Consider the following 26436-nt stretch of genomic DNA (forward strand, 5'->3'; position numbering starts at 1 on the left):
TAATCAATAGAAGATATTCATTAAATTGAATGTCTTGCATAAGAACTGCAATTTTACTTTTTCTCCAGTTTGTAGGAATCATCTCTGAAATCAGCATGAAAGGCATGAAAAATTGCAACAGGAAAGGCAAACACCGCTAGCAGCTGAAAACACAAAGGATTAGATGTGCAGACCAACAATCAACCAGGGATTTACCACTACAACCCTGTAACTATGTGGGCTGAGAGCAGATTGAAGTGCCAGCCTCAGGCTGTGCAACCAATCTTGCCCACTTGTTAGGACCAAGGGCTGGAGCGAGGTTATACTGCCAAGGACCCATGGCCAGAAACAGAAACCAAGATAACTGCCAAGTCCCACAAGCTCAGGACAGAAACCAGGATGTGAGCCAACAGGCATGGCACAGCCACCACAGGCTCCAGCTGCTGCCCAGCCAGGAGGCCTCTGTCGCCTGCCCTGTAAAAGCAGAACCCCGCAGCTGCCAGTCACAGCAGGGGCACCCCTGGAATCGCTCAGGGCTGGCCGAGAGGTTTTGCTCATCAGTCAACTGCCAAAAAGCCTCAGCTAGGGAAAACCTCGCAGCCCTGTCAGTCAGCGATTCAGTAGGCAGCAAGGACATTCTCTTTCTGTCAATAATGAACAAAAGCTTCTGAGGGCTGCTAATGTGTATTAGGCTATGGGAGGTGCTATCTTCTATCAGAGGATGCAAGTAGAAGGTCTGTTTCTGTAAAATTCTCCAAAGGAAAGGCAATAAGAATTGCGTGGCAACCCATTTCCAAGCTGGATAATTGTATTTCATGTTTATCTGCATTTATCTCTGTATCCTTGGAAAACAAGGACGTCTGTAGTATTCCTGCACCGTATTTATTAGCTGCAACTGCTCCACAAGAGATGTAGCTGCACAGCAGAGATAGGGCAGAAAATTCTCTGCAGATGTTATTTGACTAGCTTTCAATAACTGCTTTTATTTTAGCATCTCAGTTCCAGCTCTGTTCTTAGATGGGCTGTGTCACATGGAGTTCTCTCTAAGCCTCTAGTGTAAATTGCTGAATGGCAAGGATAAAGTATTAGCAATAAGAAAATCACTCCAAACTTTACATCAGCTTTACCTCAGATACAAACAATGCCATCTGCCAGCTACCCAAACATTTGGTTGGATGAGATCAGCACCACACTGAAGAGCAACTGTTGAAGCCGAATCCAAGGAAGTCTGAAACAATGGCAGATTGGGTTCTTCAGAATCAATAATATATCATTTCTTTAGCTCTGTTTCAGCACACCCTCCTAGTGCTCTTTTAAGAGATGCAAGGCACAAATATTCACTGAGACACCTTACGCTTGTGCCTACCCAATTAGGAAATGAAAAAAATGACACCATTCTCTAACAAGTACAGCTTCAAAACCTGCATCTTGCTTTCTCGGGGTCAAACTCAGACTCACTCACCAACTTTGTGACACCTGTAGTGAAAAAAATAGCCTTTTAGAAAAGCTCTGAGAAGTTCATAGCAGAGGTCCATTTACCCAGAGCTCAACCTGCTGCAAGCGTAGTGCAGAAGTACCTGGTTGCCCTGGGAGCAGAGGGTGACTTCAGAGCTTCCCACTGTGAAAGCCCTCCATGGGAAAGGATGGAAAGGATGCAGCACACCCCACTGCACTGGGGGACAGCCCAGCTGGCTGCTGTGCTCAGGCCAGCCCACAGCCTGCAAGTGCTGCAGCTCTGCTGGGTGCTCTGCTGATTCTGCACATACCACGATCACTTGTGTTCAAAGACTACTGTATAAACCTTTCAGCCATTCATTTCTTCCGAACTTGACCTCTGTGGGTAGCCTTCAAGTGTCTTAATTCTTGGTATTGTATTAATTCCTGGCATGTCCTTATATTCATCTATGGAACAGCCTACTTGCCTCATTTAACTTCATTTGTGCCACACCACGGGGGGTGGGAGTGATGGCATCCAAGAGATTAAGATGAAATGACAGACTGGCAAGCAGGGGAGGCTGTGACACAAAGGTGCCCTCGAGTCCCAGCGCGAGGCAGAGGTAAGACAAGGCCAGGATGACAGCAGGGGCAGTGGGACGCAGGGGCAGACTGGGCCAGTGTCTCGCTGAAAACACCACTCAGTAGGCCTGTGTGAAAACCCAACCAGATAAAGCATAATGTTAACATATGCTCAGCAAGTGAGCTCTGAAATTCTCTCCCTTGCATTCTCCCAGCACCTTCAGCAAGTATCTGCAGGCTGTCACTCACATTTTACACATACTGTCCTCATTGCCAAGTACCTCCAAACCCCAACCCACCAATGGATGAACGTTACAGTCAATGCCCGATACGGTACAAAGCTAGACAGATCCACCCAGGACTGCTGGAGACACTCGTGGAACTTGAGAGCATCCCACAATAGGGGATATGTGCACGGGACTCTGAACACATCACTTCTGCCTTTCACACAAGTGATGCCATTTTGGTTTTACATTTTTAAGAATCTTAATTAAGGGTCTGTCTTTGATCTTCCTGGGAACTTTAAAATACCTGGGAGAAACTGCTGGGGTGCTGAATTTACTTTAGTCCCTGAAACCTCAAGAATAAATTCAGCAAGCTATTTGATAGCCTTGATTAAACCTTTTAGAATGACTGGAGGCTCTGGATGTTATTTATTCATATCCGAGCACAGAAACAGTCACTCATGCATAGAAATCCTCAGTGACTCACAAAATGACGTGCTTGCTTATGCATAGCAATCCTCAGCAACTCACACAGCAGCACACTCCTGCCCAGACATACTTGGTAACATGCACAGTGACAGACTGGCCCAGAGCACTTATTTTAGAAATCCTCACAAGCTCCCACAAGATCCTCCTCTCCCTTGAAGCTAAAACCAAAGCTCCCCAGTGACTCCAGCCCACACCGTCAAACACACTCATCCACCTCCCCCTCCAAGTTGAGCCTTTTCTCACCACTGTGGCATTTCCCTGCTGAGGGTTCCCCTAAGGTTGCTAATGCACTTATGAAAGGAAATCTTATTTTCACTACCTTCACATTTTAATATCTTAATGCCAAAGAGCTGCTGTTCTGCTTTTTGGGTTTTATTTTGTTTTGTTTTATATGGAAATTTTACATTAAACAAACATTACATGCCAGTCAAGGGGATGAGATGGCTCAGGGGATCGGTAATGGGCTGTGAAGCTTTTCCTTTCTAGGCCAGTGCTCCAATTCATTCTAGGCTGTTTTAGCTGGATTTAACGTTGGAAAAAAGTGTGCTCATTTAAAAGGTCTGAGCTCTCTGAAACAAATTAGATTTAAAATGAACTGTCCAGTGGCAAAAATACCACTATGCAAATAAACTCCACCAAGCAGCCACTTCAAAAAAACAAATGGAAGTAACATTTTATTTCAGCTGGGTAACAATACAAATGGAAATGCTCTGGAAACATACTGGCTGCCAGGGGCATCCCATCCATCTTCCAGCCCAGATCTGTTACACAACTAGCTTTTGTAGGATGCCTAGAAGGTCTTCAAGCTCAGAGTGGGTCAGACCAAGAGAAGGTGGCAGTGACCAAAAATTATTGCTATCTAACTTCACTCATCATTATGCAAATAGCAAATTCATAGCCTTTTTACCTTTGTAATTATTTTTTGTAAATTATTTTTTTGTAAATTATTGCTATCTAACTTGACTCAGCGTTATGCAAATAGCAAATTCATAGCCTTTTTATATTTGCAGACAAATATTTAACTTCATATAAAATACACAGCCACATCCTGGCAGCAGACTGTCCAGCGACATGACAGCAGCAAGAAATATAATAAATAAACAACTCCCCAAACACCTTGATGATACTTCCAGTGACCCATCAGACATGCACTCAATGGGGAGACTGCACATCTACAATGAGTTTGAGAGAAATCCATCTTGTCAAAAAGAACTAACTAACCTAGTAAAAATTAGCAAAGAAACCAGATGCTGGTCCAGGGTGCTGTTTTCAGAAACTGCTTACTTTTTTCTTGTCCTCCTTTTGGAGTTTTACCTTAAGTACATCAGTGTTGTAGTTTTTCACCAGTGTTTTAAATAATACATAAAAACAATAAAAAAATTGAAAAACTCTTGAATTCCCCCTTACAGTCCATCAAAAAGGCTTTTGCTCTGCTTTTTAACACTGCCACACTTAGAACACTTATTATAAATAGAAAATGTATTTCAAAATACATCAACTGTTTATAAGCTCTAGCTCTGAGTAGGACTGCAGATTCATTACCCCACAATAAATATAAATAAGGAGTTTAGTGAACATCGTGAGCACCTGACTATTTATAGTGACACTTCAATAACTCTAAAGGTACAGGTACTTGAGATGCAATAAATGAAATCTAACAAATAAAATACAAATGAGAATGAATAGAAACTATTGTCAGAATATCAACTAACAGCAGTGGAACATAACCAAATGGGTTTTCTAAATCAATCAGAATACTGAGACTGATGTCCATGCCTAGAAATGGTTCCAAGTCTTAATATTCATAGTGCCATAAGCATATGATTTGACACTCGATTACCTGCTTTTAAACACCTTATTTATAATACAGGTATTACATAATCTACAACATGAAGCTCCATATGTGGTGAATTGCTGCATGATGCTATTATAAACACAGGGTGTAATTCTGTTCTTTACCCACAATGCTTTTCAAAAACATGGTGAGGGCAAGTAAGATGGGAGCTTGTTAAGTTTGTGAAAGAGATGGTAAGGGAGAGCTCTCTGCAGTATCAGGGAAATTGAACTGTCAATGCAAAAATTCTCTCTCAGTCCTCTGAACCAACAGCTAAACCACCCATGTTGTATGCTGTAAAGCAAACAAATCTGTCCTTCAGCTTTCATTAGCTGAATAAATTCAGTATTTAATTCAGCCAGTGCTCAGTACCACTGATATTACTCTCATCTAAATGGAGCTATAATTAGACAGGAAAACCATTCAGTTTGTATTTGCATAAGATTTCTACAACCAGATTCTACTGAACAAGGAAAAGCCATAATTAAAGGAGAAAAATTGCTATCCAGATAAGAAGTGACACAAAAGAGGAACATGTCACATAGCTCGATAACTGAGGAAAAACACAGAACAGCTGAAACGCTAAATTTGTTAGCACAGATATTTCAGAAAAAGACGGCAAATACTCTGCCTCATCTAGGCCATCATCCAACTGCCTTCGAAGTCAACAGCATCCTCCTATTCAAGATCTTTGCAGGGACAGTTGTTAAGCCTGGGAAAAGGTTGCCTGGAGCAGTTGCGCAATCTCCAACCTTGGCAACATTTAAGATTCAGCTAGACAAGGCCCTAGCCAACCCCATTTGATGTGGAAATTTTCAGCAGGAAACTTGGCTAGGTGACCTCCAGAGGTCCCTTTCAATTTAATTCATTGTGTTATTAAAATAATTTCCATTCTAAATTACAAGAGAGTTTCTTGACATCAATGTATGAGGCTCCAGCACAGCTCTTCCATTACTTAACCACTCTCTCTCTGAACAATTTTTTTCCATATACCAGTCATAATTCCCCTTGCTGCAGCTTGTGACCATTGCCTCTCATGCTTTAACTGTGTACCCTTGAGAAGAGTCTGGCTCTGTCTCTCTATAAATTCCCTCTAGGTCCTTGAATACAGCAATTAGATCTTCACAGTCTTCCCTTCTCCAGATTAAACAACCTCAGCTCTCTTCATACATCACACAACTATAGCCCCTGAACCTTGACACTCTCCTGCTGCTGTTATCTCTCTCGCGCTGTGTGGCCCCAGACTATAAAGTTTCATATCCCTTTGCTCTTGTGCTAGAACAGGCTTTTTGCTCACCTCCCCTTACTTGGCACACTGATGGAAACCCCCCCTACCCCATTCTGACCTTTCATTTTGCCAGATACAGCACATCTTTTTAACCTCCTCCTATGTAACAGGCTTCTGTTTCCTGATCATCCTGGCAACATTTCCTTCTACCTGGCTGTATGAATTCTTTACTTGAACAATGAATTAACAGTATTAACTGGTCCATACTACAGGGGGACTTGTGGGAAGTCTACAGGAACTTCAGCCCCTCTTTTTCCTTCCTCTGCTTTAGCATGCTCCAGCGTAACCCATGTGGTATGGCTACAGCTGTGCAGCCCCATTTTTAGATCTTAGATTTTAGATACAGGTAACTGTACCAACTATTCCAGATAATGTCTTGTGAGACATTTTTGATACCGCGCTCTCTTCCCTAGTCCTACTGGAAACACCATCTTCAGTATACCCTTAGAACTTTACTTTCTTTGGCACAGACAGATGGTAGGCACCCTGGGTAGGTTTCACGGCACCTAGCTTTATGTCAGAAAAAAAGTGATCAGCCTCTCCTGAGAGATGGTTGACCTCCTTCAGGTGCCCATCTCTCCCTGTTGATTAGAGGGAGAGGCCAGACAGCAAGCTCAGACCCACAAGATCATTATTACACAGTTGAAGTGAGGTGAATTTATCTCGTATCCTGTGACCAATTAAAGCATTCACATTTCTCACTCTCCTCTGTCACTTACACCTGACAAGCCTCCAGCACTGAGAGAGAAATTCTCGTCATCAGTCATCCACTGTCTGACCTTGATTTTTTTTTTTTTAATTTTTTCCATTTCTGTCACACAGGTGCTCCTGCTTATTTCTGTCGGGTACCTCCCTCTTCTTTACACACAAAGCCTCCCAGTGTCACATATGCAGCAAATTTATCACCATGTGCCAGACTTTTGATGAGGTCAGAGGGAACAAGATAATCTACAACATTACAATCTCATAATGGAAAGCCAATACTAATAACTTGCTACTGGCCAACAAGTTATTTTTCCATCACAAATATTTATTGCTTACCCTTTTTGTTAGAAAATGAGTAACTGATTAGTCTTGCACTATCCTCTCACCTCAGCAATCTTAATTAACATACGATAATTAACTTATGATACCACATTAAATATGCCAGAGAAATTCCAGCATTGGCTTTACTGCATGTCTTTCATCTTAAAAAACAAAACAAAAAAGCCCTGACAAACTACCAAGATAAAATGCTATTCAGTTTGTTATTGAAGTCATGGAAGAAATGTGAAAATATACAACTTGAATATCATAGGAAAGATTAATAGATTTTAATAAAGAAGTTAACAACTGAGTGGGCTCCCTGAATCAGAACTCTAATCACTTAACAGCAAATTCTCTTTTTTCCTTTTATCTCTTATTTTCCTCCCCTTTGATACATTTCACTAACAGTGACCAGACAAAATAAGCATTTAGAAATTTCTTGGGGAATAATTTTCCAGGGGTAAGATTAATGATTGTAAGCATCAGTTACAATAGCAGGGGAAAAGAAAACACACACACACACAAAATCTTTCCAACACCTAATTCAGGAAGGCCTGTTTAAAAATATTATATTTGAACATGCCAATTCAGTAGACATCAGTAAAGATTTTTTGCCTCAAGTTCTTTTCTTTGTTTCTCTTTTCTTTATGTAGCTAAATCAGCAAGGATAAATGTCTGTAGACAAAATTATCTTACATCAAACAAATATTGACATGACTTTTAAGGTCAGTTGTTGCAAGGCCAGGATTGAAAAACAAATTAAATTTGATGTATGCTGTTTCAAAGGTCAGTTAGAAAGGTATATGCTGCACCCATTTTACAATGCATCCCCCAGGGAGACAAACATTGAATGCTGCAAGGAGACATTACAGTAACGAAGATAATTACGATAATAGGTAGGTAGGTAGGTAACAAGGGCTTAATTAGATCAGAACCAGCCTATTATTTAGAGAAAAAAAATTTGCAGTGTATTAAATTAAAAGTAAATTACAGCAACTCAGGCCATCATTTATTTCAAGTTGATAGTTCACACATTTCATTGTATCTTTAAATGGACCGAGATATTACAGCAAAAGACAATAAAAATGTGTCATTGTCATCCAGCACAGTCCAGTGTCACTGCATATGAAAGTCCTATCTCTCCCAGAATATTACCATTCTGATAGAGACCGTGCACACCTAATTTCCTGATTTTCCTTTCTGATCTCAATAATTTTCAGTAGTAGAAGTGAGACGCATGAATCCTTTGTTATTGAGTAGTTTAAGGAATAAATAAGTGTCCATCCCCAAAACATGCCCTCACTGGAAAGGAAGAATTTCCATGAGATGAGCAGACAAAGGAGTGAGCAGCACAACTCAGAAGATGCTTAGTGACCACATGAGCTGGTACACCGTACTGCTATGGTACTACTCAGCTTTGTCACTACAAAAAGCAACTCCCACCTTCCTTCAGACAACTGTTCCCAACACTTTTTTTCACTGAATTATTCCCATTTAAAATGCTTGTGAATTTACTGCCTTAAAAACGTGTATTTGACCAGCAGTCAATATGTAATCCATAGTGCTACTGTTCTGCCCTGCCAAGACTCCAAAACATGAACAAAAAATGGAGTGAGGGGTAAAGAGATTGCACAAAATTTCACTATTCTGCAACCTGGACAGCAATTTATTTTGGAGGGATTCTGATTTATTAGCATCCTGTGGCCCTTTGCATAGGTGAAACTAACTTTAGGAGATGTAGAGCAGTGTAGCAGAGGAAAACGGGAGTGAAAAACAATGCATGCTGCAAGGGTATACTTTGAACATGTAAATACCAACAAGGATGGCTGTGCTGTCATTCCATCATTTAGTTTACAAGAGTGATATACACCGCCAGTTCTCTCTACTGTACAACTTTTACTCTGCAGGTTGCACAGCTTAGGGTTAAGACAGTCACCAATATTTGTGCTGTCATGCAAGCTCCTGAATAGACAAGCACCTTTGTCAGGCAATGTAGGAGGCCCTCAAAGAGTCCTGTCCTGTTTCCTCGGCTAGACAGACAGTGGCCATTAAGCAAAAACATGACAGTTCTGATTCTCTGTAAGGTAATATAGAATTATGACAGTTCAGAGACACACACACTGTCCATGGTTTCTATTACAAAGATCACTGAAAACACCTTTAAAAATGGGGGTAACTCTCACTACATTCTGCATATACCTTTGAAACAATAGTCTGCACTAGGTCCCCAGAGAGTAGTCCAGCATTGCTAATAGCTCCAAATTGGCTATTTTCATCTAATTTTTCTTTTTTTATTCACTTGTATTACAGCCCTAGGCCACTTTACCCGTTCTGAAAACAAGGTATTTTACCGTTCATGAGTGAATGACTAACTCCTGCCATCTAGAGGGTGGTTTCTGGAACATAATCGAGGCAGTAAGAGTTTCACAGGATAAAATAAAACAACTGCTTAAAAGCCATGTAAGTGAGACCAAGATAAAAAAAATTAGCATCCACCAGTCTCCTTGGGATTTTTCTAGATTTCCCCCCCTTTTTCACTCATGTGTCTGTTTATGCAAAAACACCCGTTCAAATGAGAGGACAATTGCCACATCTGTGGATACATATAAGTTCTTCCTTTAATAGCTCCATTCATTCATTCATTCATTCATGAAAGTAGATTAGATGACTAGGATAATTACTCTAAAATAGAATAAAACTTCCTGTTTGTATTTTTTCCAATGCTGTATCATTTATTCCCATTGTGTACTTTTCCCAATGCTATATTGTTTATTCTCATTGTGTTCTTGCACTCATGACTAGACAGACTACAATGGTCACAACCAGAATAAAAGAATATTATTAATTAATTAATTAATTAATTAAAGTGAGAATGACACAGAAAGCTCTAAGGTCTCACAAAAGATCATATTTTCTGCTTAGGTTCTTAGTTACACATGGAGCCATGGCTACTGACAATAGTTAAAAACTACTTCTCCACGTGCTTTATTACAAAGGAGAAATGTCCTGTTAAGGCATCATCATGAATTTTTGCCTTAAACAATAACGCTGATTTCTGTGTGTCCCACTAACCTGATGTGAAGATTACATCTTGAAGGTGAAGCATGACAAGCAAACGATTTGTTATGTGAGGTACAACCCTGGCCCCATAAAAGTTAAGAGCGTTCCTGGCAAGATAGCGGTGGCCAGTGAATACCTGCCTCTCTCATTAAGCCAAAATCACATTCCATAACTAGCAACAAGCTTTCAGTAAGAATTCCATGACCCAGTACAATGTGAAGCAATACAACCACCCCACCTGAGTGAAAGGATGATCAAAGCACACAAAGAATAAAACAGTGCCCTAGGACTTACTTATACGGAATATGTATCAAACCTTCCAAGGCAAAAGACTATGAAATACACTAGAATGTAACTGCTCCATGGTCCTTGCACTCATCTTCATTTAAATATCTATACAATACATCATCTAATGTTTTCAACAAAGGGTTTTGTAAGCAATATGCACAAGAGCAATAAATATGCTTGTAGGAAGAACATTTGATATTAAAATGAATCAGACATCCTTACATTTTTATTTGTGCGTATACTATTTATGAAGAGGAATTAAGGGCTCACCATTCACACAAAGAAAAGGGGGCAGCAAGTCTCCACATCTGTCTTCACCTTCAGCGCATACTTCATACCCTTTCACACCTCATCTAGTATCTTTCATGCCTGCCAACCAAACCAAGCTTCAGAGCTCACAGCTCTTACAGAACTCAAGCAAGCATCACTGGGTTACAGACCTCTAGGGTGGCTGAGTGGGAAATGAGCAGAAATTGCTGAGCAGCAGACTGAATTCTCCTGAAAGGCACAGTGATCTGTGACAAAGTATGACTTGCATAACCTCAGGTAGGACACAGATGTGTACAGTTTGGGGTGGTTTTTTATGGTACAGGTATTATTTCCCTTTTTAAGCTGTGTTGTATTTCTACCATTAAGATTAAACAACACTTTATTTTGTAAACTGATGAAGCCACTGATGAAGTATTTCAGAGGTAACTTTTCAGGTGCTGACCCTAACCAGTTACAATCACAACTAATTGTTGCAAGCACTATGCCCTAAATTCGGTCTCTGATGAGTGGAAGTTGTGGGGCAATTGCCACAAAAGTAAACAAAATTTGAGGATAGAACCACCATTAACATCCATACAAAAAGCATATTAAAACTTTGCTCAAAGATTTCTCAACCACAGTGAAACCAACAGCATCTTTTAAGCGAGAAGAAAAACCCCGTTAATTAGGACCCTCAAAACAAGACCAAAAGAGGGTTTTTTTCCTGTTTCTCTTCAGAACACAGACATCCATGTGGAGATAACACTTTTGGGTTGTTTGGGTTTTTTTAATCCAAGATGCAAGTGCACCAAATGCAGCGTGCGTTGTAACACCAAGTGCTCAGTAGTACACAAGACGCAGGTGCCAACTACTCCTGCTATAAGAACGCTGCCTTTGGTAACCATATATTTACCATTTTTTACGGTCTCCTTCCAAATCTTTCCCTGCAGTGTGGAAATCGTGCCCTTTCCTGGTTGCCAACCACTCGAGCTCCAACCCGCAGACACCGCAATTCTGTGAGGAGAAAGTACAGACTTGCTATCCTGGCACTCGTACTGCCCCCTGCCCGCCGTCAGAGAGACCCCGGCCCCCCCGGCTCCCTCAGCGCCCACCTCGCCTTCCTTCCCGTTTCGCCCCTCCAGCCTCCCCTACCCAGCACGCCGGGCCGTGCTGCGAGGCCGGCCCCTCGCCCCGCGGCTGCCCGCCTCCGCGAGGGGAAGGCCGGCCGCTCGCCCGTGACAGGGCCCTGAGGCGGCGGCGCGGCCCCCGCGGCCGCCCTCGGAACCTTCCCGCCTCGCCGCGCGGGGCCGGCCGGGCTCCGCACCGCGCGCGCCGCTTCCGGCTTCCGCGGGGCCGCTGGAGCCAGGTGGGCGCGGGGGGCGGCCGCGGCGGCGGGGGGGCGCTGAGGGGGCGGCAGCGGCGGCGGGGGGGCGCTGAGGGGGCGGCCGCGCCTTCCTCGGTCCGAGCTAGCGGAACGGTCGCTGCCCACCCCCGGAGATACGGGCCGAGAAATACGGAGCGCGGCGATCCGCGTTGGAAACGCGTTGCGACAGTTTGGGGGCCTGGGTGAAAGTGCTAAGAGTAAGGTAACAACGCAGCGAGGGGCCGCAGCGCGCGTGTTCTCCGAAAAAGCTGTCGTCTGCTGGTGGCCTTTCACCTGACAGCCATAAATCGGGCCGTGCGAGCGCGGCGGCCTGGCGACCTTTACCGGCGGGGACGGGAGGGCTGCGGGGGGCCGGTCAGAGCCGGGCCTGAGGCGGCCGCTGCGCGCCCGGGCCCTACGGAGCGCAGCCGCCCTCAGGGCAGCTCCGCAGAGGTGGAGAACGGCGTTGAAGTCACAGCGCCTTGGAAATGATTTCATCATTAGGAGGAATTGTGGACTGGAAGGACGTAAGGATGAAATACTGCTAATAGAGATTTTTCCAAATATTGATGTCTTGCGTAACGCTTGCAAAGTGGAAAAGCAGATTTTGTTGAATTCTCCATAGAATCAGATGTGACCCAGTGAATTCACTGTGATTCCTCTTTTGATGCTTATGCATAAGGTAGAAGCTATTTTATGCTCAAATACAACAAGTCTTGAAATATGGAAGGCCTCTTTTAGCTGTTAGTACATGCATGGCATGACAAGAGTAACGCAACAGTTACCCAGCCCCCCAGATGTATAGCTTGTTACAGCTGTTCATTATATTTGTGACAGCAAGGTGGTTAGCGTGTCACATAAGACAAGATAATATGACGCATGGGAATGTCGCGCTCAGCACAGAAAATCCAGAAATCTGCTGATGCAATCTGCTTTCCTGTCTGCTGCAAACTTAGTGTGCATCTTTGGGACCTCATCAAGGACAATCTTTAAGGTGGGGGAAGAAACGGCACAGGCATGGTATGAGCAAAAGAGAATTTAGATGCCAGACTTTATGTGTTTTACATAGCACAAACCATCAGTTAAAATACACAAGCAGGCTTTGGAGTTGTGGTGGGAACTGCTGTCTTTGCCCTTACCTTCACCTTACCAAATAGAGGAGGCACGTGAAGAGCAGTAGGTGAAGCTTTTACAGAGTGAAACACACAGTGGTGGGGACCCAGTACTCACACAGTACATTTTGGGGCTTTTCCTTTGAACTGCTGTTCACCTCATACACAGCCTGCCGATATCTGAACTCTGAGCTTTCTGTGCCACAGCATCAGCCGTTAAATTGGAGAGTCTGGCTGCTGCACCCTGCAGGGGAGCTGGACTGCAGACGGATTCCACTGGGGCTTTCCTGTCTGAGCATTTCGTAAAGGTGTTATCGTGCCTAAATAACAGTTTTGGGTCATCCATCAGCCTCAGATGACAGAAGCGTGGCCAAAAGTAGAGGTAGAACATAATGTAGCGGCATTTTAGATACTGATTAGTGCTTTTAAAAGGTGCAATACTGTGATTTGAAAGGAGTTGTAGGTAAACAAAGTTTTTACTGTCATGATTTCTGGCATCGTAACATTATGAAGCTCCAGTCAGAAAATCAGAAGATGGTAAATTCCCTAAAAATTTAGAACTCGGGGCGAAGACAACAAACATCTTAAGTGGAAGCTCAGAGGGAAAGAGTGATAGCATACTCATCTATAGGATGTTTTTATTTATGGGATGGTGTTTGAAAGCGTGGTTTGACTTGATGGCTTTATTAAAAGGACCTGACATTGCAGTTTTGTTGTTGTTTAGTTTAATGCAACTTTCTAAAAACTATCATCTTAAAGAATTCTCATAGTGTGTCCTCAGTATCACTGAGACCATTTTTCATGAAAATGGTTTGTCATTTTGGTGGTTTCAATTACGAGGTAATGTGTAGAAGTCAAGGTATAAATACTAACCATTAGATTCTGTTGTAAAAATCAGCATTCGAGCAGTTTGAAAATTAGTGTGCAAGTCCAATATGAGTCCTCACATTGGACTCCCAGTGTCAGAACCGTCACGCTCTAGAATAATAACAACTGCCAGCAGGCAGCTCAGCAATACGATTTTGACTACAAAATATGACACTAATACAATTTAAACACAGTGCAAAGTGCTGCAGGGTGAGAAAACTGATTTATGTATGCTATCAAAACCAAATTTTAGCATTTGGTCAGAACAATATATTTCTTTGTTCAGGAAAGTTAGGATTGTTGGATTTATTTTATAAGACTTTTTGAATGAAGATACTAATTTTTCTTCCAAGTTTAAGCTGCTACAATTTGCTGCTTGTTGATGCTTCAGCTCTCCCTTACAGATACCAGCATACATGTCTGCTTGAAGTTAGGGATGAGGCTGGGAAAAGCTGGTACTTCATTCCCTAAGTGCAGATGGAGATTTTAAGATTACACTGGAGTCTCACTTATCAATTGTTTGCAAATACATTTCTGCAGTTTTAGAAATCGGAGGCAGAGCAAGGAGCATTGTTAGGTGTACCTGTAGCTAGAGGAAGTGCGGGTTAGTTGTACAGTGCAATATATGCCAGGGCAACTCGCTAGAGAGGCCAGATTTTCAAAAGAGAAGCACAGTGGTGAGGTACCAAGATAAGAGCTAAACACTTCCAAAACTTAAGCCATCTTGTCTGCAAGGAAATGTGATTTGGTAGTGACAGCACAAAAAGTATGTCCACCTAGGCCATAGACTTGGGAGTGGTTTTTTTAGAACTATGTTTAATAAGGCAACTTTTTTGTCAGTAGAGAGGTCCTTGCCTCTTCCTTAGCTGCTTTCTTATTCCCATGCTTGCTAAGCAAATACCCCTGATGCCCCTTTCACTGTCTTCCCCCATCAGATTGTGCTAATCTGGGCCTTGCGGGTGCTTGTTGGTTTGGGTTTGAGTTCTTTAACCTGTATCTAGTTTAGAATGTGACACCAACAACAGTTACATCAGCAGAAACGAGGGGATGATAAAGATGGAGCGTAAGGAAGGGCCTCTATCTTGAGTGCCCATGTTAACGGGAGAAATTCTGACATCAGACCACACCTTTAATCTTAGTTGTCCATTTCATGAAGTCAGGATAATACTTGCCTAATTTATTATAAACACAGAGTAAACTAAGCATATGTGAGTACTGTGGATATGACAAGAGAACAGTGGTCTGATTGATTGCCTGATGGTCTCACCACTGTATTGCATTCCATGTTAGAATGTTAAAGTAGACACATACGTTGAACAGATAGAATTAAATCACTGTGAACCCTTTTTGGGAAACAGTGGCATCTTAAAGCAGTGCATGCTTATCTCTTCATTATTGCTCATGTGCCAGAATGATAAGCAGTACAAACATCCTTTTGTCATAGCTCTTAAATCTGTATGCAATTTTGTTTTCTAAGCCTTCATGAAAAGTGAAATCTGCAGTTTTGCAGTACACAACAATTTGCTTACCTGAAGAATGCTTTTTAACTGATTGAAGTAGGTACCGAGCATGAGAAGAGAGAGAAGTGAAAATGAGCTGAACATTGTCCTTATTAAAGAGGCAAGGCAAACTAAAACCAGAGGCCCATCGCAAACCAGCCTATAAAACATGGCAAGATTGTTTTTTTTAAGACAAAATACTTCAAAGACAGTTATGTGCAAAGTGTAAGACAGCAAAGTCCTTTCCAGATCACAGTATTCTTAGTGATTTATCACATAACTCTTCCTAAGGGACTGGCCCCTTAATCTACGTGTCAAAAGAAACTTTCAGAAGAGAAAACGAATGGAGATGAAGCACAGTTAACATGGGAACTCCGAGATCCAGTTTTAGTGCTGCATGTGTCACGTGTATCCACGTATTTACGTACGTCGTTTTGTGTACATTTGTTACATACCTGTTTTTTACCTTCCCACAGAGTGAAAAATGCCTAAAAAGAAGACTGGTGCTCGTAAGAAAGCTGAGAACCGTCGTGAACGTGAAAAGCAGATAAGGGCTTCAAGAGCCAACATAGATTTAGCCAAACACCCTTGCAATGCTTCAATGGTAAAATAACCTAAAGTATTATATATTACAATATGTGATTTTATATTATGTAAACCCAGTGATAATATATTGATTGTATTTAACACCACTAGAATGTCAATCTTCCTGCCATCCTTCCTTTATATTTAAGGTTTCATTTTGCATCAGAGGTATAACACTTGAATAAAAACTCAGATTCTTAATCAGAACTTAAATCAGAGTCCCTGGTGGGGTCTGTAAATTTTATGTAGTGTAGTTAGAATAAAAATAGTTACCAATGTTTTATTTCTTTTCTTTAGGAATGTGATAAGTGCCAAAGGTAAGTATTTTTCCCCTTCTAAAACCAGTAGTTTAGTATTAATTGGTTTCAAACGTTTTACAGGTCTCTTTTTTTTAATGCTTGCTTGCTTTTTTTTCTCCCCTCCATGTGCCTAGACGACAGAAGAACAGAGCTTTTTGCTACTTCTGTAACTCTGTTCAAAAATTACCTATTTGCGCACAATGTGGTAAGTAGAAATAATGAACAAAACCATGGTATCTTCAGTCCCATTTGTAGCGTTAAACTCTCAGCAGTTAGAGTACCTTTGTCTTAAAGTACCTTTGTGAATTGTGGAGCAGGTTCTTTTAAATCTGCTGTGAATGTCCTCCTTGAGAACTGATCTTGCTCGATCATGCACTCATGGGTATGCCTCTGACACCCAGAGGTTTGCAAGTTAGGGTCATTGGTTTGTCTTCAGTAATTGATCCTCAGAAGAATTTGCCTCACTGCCTTTTAGGATTGAGAACATCTTGACTGACCATTACCCTAGAGTGACCACGTAGAGTATTGTTTCATAAAAATGTAACAAGAGCAAAGTTAAAAATGCTTTGACTGCCAGCAAGGTGCCAGTAAATTTAGGGGTGATATAATTTCTGATCAGTTTAATATCAATTAAAGCAACAGTACATTATTCAACTTACATAGTTTTGTAATGTAATATGCTGCTCATGTTACTTATATGTGCTAGAGGGCTGATGCTTTGAAATCAGAAGAAAAGGACTCCTAGTGACAAAACTCGGCTCTGAATCAGGCTAAAATGCACACACCCCCCCGCTTTTAAAAAAAACAAAAACAAAACAGCTGCTTGCTTGCAAGGGATGTTGATAGTAATTTCATACTTTAAGGTGAATTTTGTTGGTTTACTGTTTCAACACACCCTTGCAGATTTTTGATTTGTCATTAAGCAGTTTGGCTGTTTTGTAGTTTGACTCTGAGAGCTGCTGACATCTGCAGCTTCGAGTGCCTTTGTTGGGACCTGCAGATGCTGAGCATTTCTGGAAGCCAGGCTGTTAGTGTGCAATGGCAGTGTGTCATCCTTCCTAAGTCTTCCCTCTGTCATGCAGTGAAGCACTAAAAACATACTGTCTATCTTGCAGTATATTATACATCTGAAGTTGACTCCTGTGTGTTGAATTTATCTTAAGCTGCAGTATGTTTCTGGAGGAAAAGGGATCCTAACAACAGCCACAAAATTAATATTGAGTTCCAGGGTTTTCCAAGACAAAGACCATTAGAGCTGTTTGGTGCTTAGTCAAATATTGGGGACAGCTCCTGTAAACCAACAGCATCTTTCTTAGAGAAGTTGCTGAGGAATGGGAGCAAGGTAGCTGTACTGCAACGTTCAGGCCCAGCAATACCCCCACCACCTCCCGAATGCCATTTAGTATCTGAGGTGTGATTTAATACAAAACTCTGCTGATGCTGCATACTGGGATTTAATGACATTTTCAGAGTGTTGTTTGGTTTTTGTCAGCTCTTGAATGGGTTTGCAGGGAGCACCCTTTTGCTGGTTTCTCTAGGCAGGCAATAACACTTACTGAAGGGGTCTGTGGCAGGGTAGCTTAAATCAGTGATAAAACTCCACTGCAGTAGCCCGGACTAACTACAAGATTTTCTTTGCTTGTATAACTGCATACAGAGCGTGGATCTTTCTGATATGTCAGAGGCAAGGAGTAGGAGAAACTTGTCACCCTAACTGCTTGATTTTTAAGTGCAGACTGCGGCCTTTTCTCCCACACAACCCCTGCATTTAAAGGGAATTATTTTGTCTAGGAGGTAATATCTCTTCAAAAAAGAAAAAAAAACCCACCAGCACCACCCCCCCGCCATGTATCTAAGTAAGTAAATGATCAGATGCACATGGTTTTTTTTCAGAGGGCCTCAGCCCTGCACACAGCACATGCTACTTTTATAGCGGGACAGAAGTAGCAGCAATTTTAAAGGCAGCTTTATTAAGATGTCATTGCTTGACTTTCACCTTAATTTTGGCTTTTGGTTTGTTTTGACATTTGAAATTCTTGCCAATGCCTCAAAACATAAAGCAAGACAACGCACTGCCTCATTATCTCAGTACTGGGGCAAGAGATTTTGGCTGAAAACGGATAATTAATTTGATCTAAGGGAGATGTGAGGGTGGGTTGCAGGTTGCAGACATTCCTTTGCATTATTTTTACCTAGATTTACAATTAAGCGCAGACGTTTGGCTGAAGTACTGCTCTTACATGAACATTCGTTCTAAGTGTTTTTGATTTTTACATAGTTTTCTTCTGGTTGCTTGCCTTTTTTTCTTTTTTTTTTTTTTAAACAGGAAAAACCAAATGCATGATGAAGTCTTCGGACTGTGTTATAAAACATGCTGGTGTGTACAGTACGGGACTAGCAATGGTGGTATGTATACAAAATCACAAGCTCTTTTGCCCTATGAGACTATATTATGCAAATCTTGCTCAAAAAAGATAAAACAGATCTATGGAACGGTAGCATGTACTGTGCCAAGGTTTTTTTCTCATCTTACCATTCCAATCTGATTTTTCCCATATATGAAAACCCAAATTTTGCATTTTTAGGTTCAGCTACTGCAAACTCTGACACACGTCCTGGATGCTAACAGATACGTGTTGGTGGCAGGCCCTAAGCACGTGCATTAACAGCACTGGAGCTTACATGCCCCATAGCCAATTCCCAGTCTTCATTAAAATCTAGGATCATTCTGTAGAAACCAGTGGAATTCTGTCACTCTCTTCTCAGTATTGCAAAGATCATCAGTGTTGCAGAGAGGAATCTGTTCCATGGCATTAGGGGGGGAATTTTATTTAAAAGCATATACAAACATTTGGGCTTTTGGCAGAGATAGTTACAGCTTCTGGCCTTTTGTTCTTAGAAGTTAGTTCTACATTCTGGAAAGCAAAGCATGGCATGTCACAGCCTCTGGACTGAACGCTGTATGGGCTAAACTCTGTCCTGTTTCTGCCTCCAGCTGGCAGTCAGCTTTTCTCAGTAACGCAACCGGCCTTCCCAGTCTGAAGTTCCTGTACTCACTGATGTGATGTTTTCATCAACAATCAATTTGGATTCACCATTGTTTTCTTAGTTTTGTGTGCTTGTAATGCACATGGTAGTTTGTTACATACAGGCTGAGGAGGCTTCTTAAATGCTGCAATTAAGGGATAGTTGATGTGTAGATCTTGTAGTTTAATCACAATGAAGGTTAGTCTGACTTACTTCTAATGAGTTATTTGATCTTTGCTCTCTGCAGAGCTTATTTTCTAATATAGCTTGGTTTAAAATCCAAATGAGTAATTTCAGCTGTAAGAATCTAGTGGCATTTTTCAGGTCTTTTTTGAAATGGCATTTTTGCCAGAACATTGCTGTCATTTATGGATTTCAGGTTTCAGCTGGAGGACACAATTTTCATGCATAAGATTTATGATAAGAAATGTAAAAATCAGAAAAGGAGAAAACCAAGTTATTTTGCATGATATTTAATCCTGAAGAAACGAATATCAAACAAACGAAATGAACCGTGGAGCAGCTTGATAGGAATACAGATGCAGCTCATGCTCTCTTGCTCAGCTGGAATGAACCCACTGAGAGAATGGATACTTGGATACATTCAGGGTTATGGAATAAGAGTCTGTCTCTAGATATTGCAGAATTCCCAAGATGATACCTTTCTGTAATTGCAGGGTGCAATCTGTGATTTCTGTGAAGCTTGGGTGTGTCACGGGAGGAAGTGTCTCAGCACACACGCGTGTATCTGCCCTCTTGCAGATGCAGAATGTGTTGAGTGCGAAAGAAGTGTCTGGGACCACGGTAGGTTGCTTACACCTGAAAGTAAGAAAAACTAACCGATACTTTTCTACTCATGTTGCTTAAATTACTCTATATTTTTAACATAGCATTTTGAATCTTCACTCACTATCAGTCTTTGCAGTATGTTTGTTCAAAGCAAGACACTCTCCCCATTTTAAAAATAGGCCTTATGCAGCGGGGAATGTAAATGACCTGCTCAAGAACATAACTGCTCAACTCATGGAGGGTTATGTAATCTAAAGTACTAACTGTCTTAGCAGCTGAGCCCTTCACATAATTAAGCACTGCATCAGATTGTCAACACACAATTTTCTGCCATTCCTTCTTCACTTGTGCATGCTAGTATGGGTATTTGGATTCCCAATTGCATAGCAAACCATACTGATCTCCATTTGTGGAATCCTTTAAAGTGTTTATTTCAAGTGCCCATCAGAGGTGAGGCGGTGGGAGGGAAGGAGGCTGGATGAGAACGTGATCTGAATTAAGAAAAATACTTAATGCCATAGTCAAAATAAAATGAAGAAAATAACTAGAAGTAACACTTGCTTTATGTTTGTGCTGCCTTACATTGTAAGATACATGGTATTTTTCAGTGTAATAATGGATGGCAGTGTCTGATTTAGGACTTTGTTGAAGCATTTGTGACAGAAGGAAAAAGTCGTCAGTCAAAGCTACTGCCTAAATTGTTTGCAGAGCAGAACTTGATGCTTATGCCTATTGCTGATTATTTTGCCTTGATAAATCTTTTAGGAGGCAGAATATTTGCCTGCTCTTTTTGCCACGATTTCCTCTGTGAAGATGATCAGTTTGAACATCAAGCCAGCTGCCAAGTTCTGGAAGCAGAGACATTTAAATGTAAGTTAGTTATTCATAGTCCCTTTCACCACAGCTAAGCAGACTCTCCAGTTGCTTCCTCTGTGCTCCAGGATACTCTCCATCACCTTTTCCAAATAGTTTTTACCACCACTGGAGGAAAGGGCCTGTTTCTTACGTGCTTGCTCTTGATACCCAGTTATCTAGATTAGAGCTTTTGTTTCTGACCTTCCCTCCATGCCAGATTGTACATGGTAGTTGTTTCCCTGCCTGGCTTTTACAGGCCTCCCAAGGGAAGTTGCCTTTGCAGGAGCCAGCCGTCTCTGAAGTTGCAGGGTTGGCAGTGGGCAGGACTGCAGCAAAACTGCCGGAACTGCTAATGCTGCTTTTTTAGTCCACAGAGCTCTGCAGGCAAGGAGCACTCTTCCACTCTTCTGACCACACCGATGAACTGTTTCGACATACCTGTTTCTCATGGAAAACAGCTGCTCTAAATAATACTACCTGTGTTAGTCTGGCTAAACTTTCCCAGATTGCTGTGTTTCCCAGATGGCCTGTATGTTGGTGAAGGTTTAGCAGCTGTTGGTTTTGCAGAAGCAGCAAGTCCTGAGGAAGGCTGTGGCTCAGGAAGCAGTCATCATCTGATTCAGTGAGACAGGGTGAGCACAGAAAGAAGTAACAAAACTAGGGTTCATCCAGAACATGAACTCAATGTTAGTTTCTTCACTGACCATTGGACTGTGGACATATATGTTAGTAATGTATCAAATGTGTCAGTATTGATACATGTCCACTTTTACTGAGTAAAGAAGGTGTAGCTGAAGACTTTTTGTCCTTTTGAACTTTGATTAATTGCGTGGACAAAACTGAAACTGGTGTTTGTAAGAGGACATGATGGTCATGCCCGAATTTTCTAGTCCACTACTCATCTCAGGCTGAAACAGGGAAACTTCAGGGGAAGTTAAAAAAAAAAAACACACACAAAAAACCCCCACAAAACACAAACAAACCAAGACTATGCATAATGTTTGAAATAACTAATCTTCTGTAGAAGTCTTTCTTTTCTGCCCACCATTAGCTGCTATTTGGTTTATCCCCATGAAACAAGTGTTTATCCTTTCCAAAACCTGTGTGTATTTTGATTATCGCAACGTTTTTCAATCCATATTATAGAAGTTCAAGGTGCTCTATCATGTATAAGACTGTTTTCTTCAGAACTGACTTATCTCTTGTCCTAATTGATTACTTCCAATTCAGAATGTTTGTTGATTTCAGTGTTGTAGTCTGCATCTAGAAATCTTTTATATCGTTTTTCATCTCAGATCCATTTTTGCCCAGCCAACTATTTTCTAAGCCTTGATTAGCTTCTCTTGATATATTCTGCCAGAATATCATCCTGCATAGCAATGTTGAAGCAGCAACAGCTGTTCCACAAGAATGTTTTTTCAGTGATTGTTGGAAGCTTTTAATTCACAGATGTGATGTCACACCCTGAATAGGAAAATTGCTTTTTTGAGGGTTTTCACGGTGTTCAACATTTTGTGGCACAGTGCAGTCTTGGTAGAGAGGCAGGATTTTCATCAGTGTGTGGTAACAAGATTATAAAAGCTGAACTTCTACAGGATACATGAACTTGAAACGTAGTCATGCAGTTGTGGTCTAAATCCCATTCTAGTTGTGGAAAAGGTACTGTTACTGTCCATCACTCTCTGAGAGAAGTTTTTTAAATTGCGGATCCTCCAGAAGTGTTTGAATATATATGCATTAGCATTTCCAGTTCCATCTTTAAACACCTAACAGAGTGCTAAATCCCCTGGCTGTCCTGCTCATGTGGAGAACTCAGGATATTTATTACTTCAGATTCAAAAACTATTCTCACAGGGGTAAGGCAAGGTGGAAGGGAATGGGTCTTGCACAGGGACTGATAAAATTACTGCTTCTTGAGGAGTAACTATTCACCTGCTTTGTGTTGCTGCCAGTTCCTGTGTGGTTGCCTTTACTATACTCCCTCTCGGGGAGTAAAGAAACCAATTTGAAGCTTAAGGGCAAGTTCGATTTTGAGCACTGATTCTTGTTGCTGTTCATGTGCCAGCTATAATTTTTTAACACAGTTAGATTTTCATCTGAAGTTGTGTGTAAGAAAGTACATTTCCAGAGGACGTGACAGAAGCTACGGAAAAAAGTAACTGTTCTAGTTTTGGAATTTTGCAAGCTTTAAGTGTTCTCAAATCCCATATAAATGAGGTAAAGGTATTAAAGGCTGCTGTGGTGTTGTTTGAAGTGACTGTAAAATACTAGCACTCCTTCTTTTGACATTGTGAGAAAAGGAAAAGCAAGATGATCACTTAATACCAAATCGGTTCTGAAACTTGTGTTTAAAAGTACGGAAACTCAAGAAATAGTTAAACTTTTTCTGCTCTTGAACTTTTACTTTTAGTGTCAAATCACATTACTGCAATGAGACTTAAACTTGGAAAAAAAATGTAGTAAAAAGGTACTGTGTGGTAAAACGACTGGTTTGCGTTGCCAAAGTGCAGTTGTGTCAAGGAATTAAAAATAAGCACCTCAGTTACATTATTACATACTTTTACAAGGTTTTAAAATCATCACAGATCTCCAGTTTCCAAGTACTGAATTTTCCTTACTGATTTTCTCCAACAGGTGTTTCCTGTAACAGGCTTGGGCAGCATTCATGCCTGCGTTGTAAGGTAAAGAGTAAAAACAGTTGCAAGTAGCTGTGATTTTTAGACTTGTTCTCCTTAGTCCCCAAGGCTGGTAACAAGCCTTGTCATGCCTTCATCTACATTATTAAAAAAAATATTCATACTTTTGTATTAGTTTCTGAAGCCTGGAGGCAGCGTTATGGGGGACAAAAGGGCTTTTATCTGTGCTTGCACACTTGCTACAAGACAGTGTTGTGCATCCTTACACCAGGTGAAGTGATCTTCACTTTGTCCAGCCCTCTGTGTTTAAATTGGCTCTGTAGAATGTTTGGGCCTTTTCAGAAAAAAAACGCAAAACAAACCCTTGGCTTTGGACTATGTGTGGATCCAGTGTAGAACCAAGACAATTTTAAAAGTTTTTGGTTTTTTTTATAAAACAGTCAAGTGATGATCTCACCAGAAAACACTGCTGCAGCCTGGATCCAATAGAAATAATCTCCACAGCTAACCCAGTTTTGCAGATGCACAGGCTAATTTGTTGATGTCAGGCTTTTGGTTTTACACACTTGGAAGTAATTTTGTGTAAAAAGTTCCACCTGCTTCATCATCAGCATTGCCCAGATTTCTGCAGGAGCTGGTTTCTTGCCTGGTCTTGCTCTTCTTACATTCTTTATGTTTCCCTGCAGTCTCCCATAGCATTGATTTCATATTCCAAATTCTTCCTTTCTTCAGGTATGTTCACTGGCACCCTGGTGCTCAATATGTGAAATTTCAATCTCTTAATTCTTGCCTTGAGGTCACTGCATAGATATGTTCTGGCATACATCTCTGATTGTATTTTGTTTAAGCTTGTCAATGTAAAGCAAAATTTTCCAGGCTCCTTGTGGGCAGCACTATGACCCTGTTCCTGAATGTGCTACTTTCTGTGCTTGTTTATCAGTGCTTTTACCCAGTCTTTTCCCCAGGAAGCCATGAAACTTACTTTCAACACAGGAGCCGTTGCTCTGCGCACAGACTCCAGTTCCACTGCAGATAGAGCTCATTAAATTTTAATCCCAACCAGAAAATCCTGCTGCTGTTAGACAATTTTTTTGCTTGCTTCTGGCTGGAGACTATTCTTCTATGATTAAAACATTTAGCCTTTTTTATTCTTTCACCCCACAGGCATGTTTTTGTGATGATCATGTGCGAAGTAAGGTTTTCAAGCAGGAAAAAGGAAAAGAGCCTCCCTGCCCTAAATGTGGCCATGAAACTCAGCAGACAAAGGATCTCAGCATGTCAAGTAAGCCTGCTTCTCTAGCTAACAAACAATGCAAATACTATTGGCGACTGCTTTTCTGCATAGGAACACTTAAGTAAAGTCCATTTACTTTCAGTTGACTTGCAGAGCTTTGCTGCATGTGTTTTGGGGAAAAACTTTGTTTCTTAGTTCTAGAATAAAGCGGTCTCTTATTCTTAATCATTAATTGATTGCAATACAGTGAAAACTGTTGTCTAGTTTGAGATTTTAGTTACAGAACAATTGCAAAAAAATCACCACCTAAGTCATTATTTCATCTACAAGAAGCTGGCTAATGAAGTTCGAAGTGCAATTTGATGACATACATACAATCTACCTCAACCAGTCTTGAATGAATCACAATATATATTCTGTCTGCAAAGCACATCCAATTACAGGTTTTCTTGGTTAAGAGTACCAAAGGTTTATCCTAAAACCCAAGTCATGCTCTGGGAGCAGTTATTGCTTATACAAACTTGGCTGCAGAGGGATAGGCTGTTTGTAGCAGAAAGGTTCTGTCAGAGCAAGAATTGAATCTGAAAATGTCAGATTTAGAAGAAGGATGTGTAACATTATATGCTCTTTGCTGAGTAGTGAAAAAGGATGGAAAAGAAATGTCAGATGCTCAGCTCAAATTGCTGTTGAGGAGCGGGAACATAATGATTTTTGTCTGCCTGCAGCACGCTCTTTGAAATTTGGCCGACAGACTGGAGGTGAAGATGCAGATGGAGCTTCTGGTTATGATGCCTACTGGAAGAGCCTCTCCTCCAGCAAAGCTGGAGAAGCAGGTGACCGTGAGGATGAGTATGATGAATATGAAGCAGAAGATGATGATGAAGATGATGTTGATGAGGGAGGGAAGGATTCAGATACTGACACCACAGATGTATTCAGCAATTTGAATTTAGGAAGGACCTATGCTAGTGGGTATGCACATTATGAGGAATCGGAAGATTAAGCTTAGTATGCTGGCAACTAAAAAAACTTGGAAGGAGCCAAGCAGTGCTTCACTTGAATGATGTACATGCCAGTAGGATAGTTCTATCAGGTACTTCCGTATCAGAGTTAGAGAGTAAAGAGTATGGAACTTCTGCAGTAACTCCAAGTGAGGTTTGGGGTTTGTTGTTTTTTTTTGTATAAACCAATATTGAGTTTGGGACTGGGGAAGAAGACAAAAATATTTTTATTCCGCTAAGCAGTGAAGCGGTTTTGTTCTTGAATTACTGAGTATAATGGTTCAATGCCATTTTCTCCTATCAACACAGGAATGTGGGAGAGCTGTACAACTTGTTTCTATTTGCTCATTAGAAAATAAGTTATTTTTTACAATAATTTTGTTAACTGATTTCATAAAATTAATGTAGTGGTGTGTTGGTGACTGCATTTTTTTGTTGTCTGCACAGTAAAAGTCAACTGCATTCTTTAATGAATTGTCATAAATATTGATCTCCCTTGAATAATTGGAAAGCAGGTTGTATACAAAGCGTAAATTGACACTAAAATAACTTGTTTATATAGGTAAGGCAGATCAATGTCGTTCTCTATGTACTTGACCATTACCTTTCCAGCATTTTTAGTATTGGATATTAATCAGTGAGGCTATATGCAGTCATTACAAGTGCACCCTGGATAATAAAAAAATTTATTGCAATAAAAATGTTGGTGCATCCTC

At 41.1% G+C, this 26436-nt stretch overlaps 1 protein-coding gene and 1 long non-coding RNA gene across 6 annotated transcripts; one reads left to right on the top strand and one right to left on the bottom strand.

Moving 5' to 3' along the window:
• LOC114011625 (uncharacterized) lies at positions 1-11745 on the bottom strand. Of its 2 annotated transcripts, none has more exons than XR_008746049.1 (3): positions 11606-11745; positions 11367-11467; positions 1-2123 (listed from the first exon to the last, which is right to left on the bottom strand). It is a non-coding gene; the product is annotated as an uncharacterized LOC114011625 (long non-coding RNA). The 2 variants fall into 2 exon arrangements; XR_008746050.1 differs by having other exon boundaries at positions 11566-11685.
• On the top strand, positions 11686-26436 carry ZNF330 (zinc finger protein 330). 4 transcript variants are annotated; one of them, XM_055797418.1, is made up of 10 exons: positions 11686-11819; positions 15771-15898; positions 16177-16196; positions 16313-16383; positions 18505-18584; positions 19883-20009; positions 20760-20864; positions 23484-23530; positions 24650-24767; positions 25445-26436. In XM_055797418.1, the coding sequence occupies exons 2-10, from the start codon at positions 15779-15781 to the stop codon at positions 25720-25722; spliced, it is 966 nt and encodes a 321-aa protein (XP_055653393.1). In that variant the 5' UTR covers positions 11686-11819; positions 15771-15778; the 3' UTR covers positions 25723-26436. The 4 variants fall into 4 exon arrangements, with proteins under 4 accessions (XP_055653393.1, XP_013153239.1, XP_027639899.1 ...); XM_013297785.3 differs by lacking the exon at positions 11686-11819 and adding an exon at positions 11884-12039; XM_027784098.2 differs by lacking the exon at positions 11686-11819 and adding an exon at positions 12086-12343.

The sequence above is a fragment of the Falco peregrinus genome, chromosome 2 (genome assembly GCF_023634155.1).
Source record: "Falco peregrinus isolate bFalPer1 chromosome 2, bFalPer1.pri, whole genome shotgun sequence".
In the NCBI taxonomy this organism is placed as follows: Eukaryota; Metazoa; Chordata; class Aves; order Falconiformes; family Falconidae; genus Falco; species Falco peregrinus.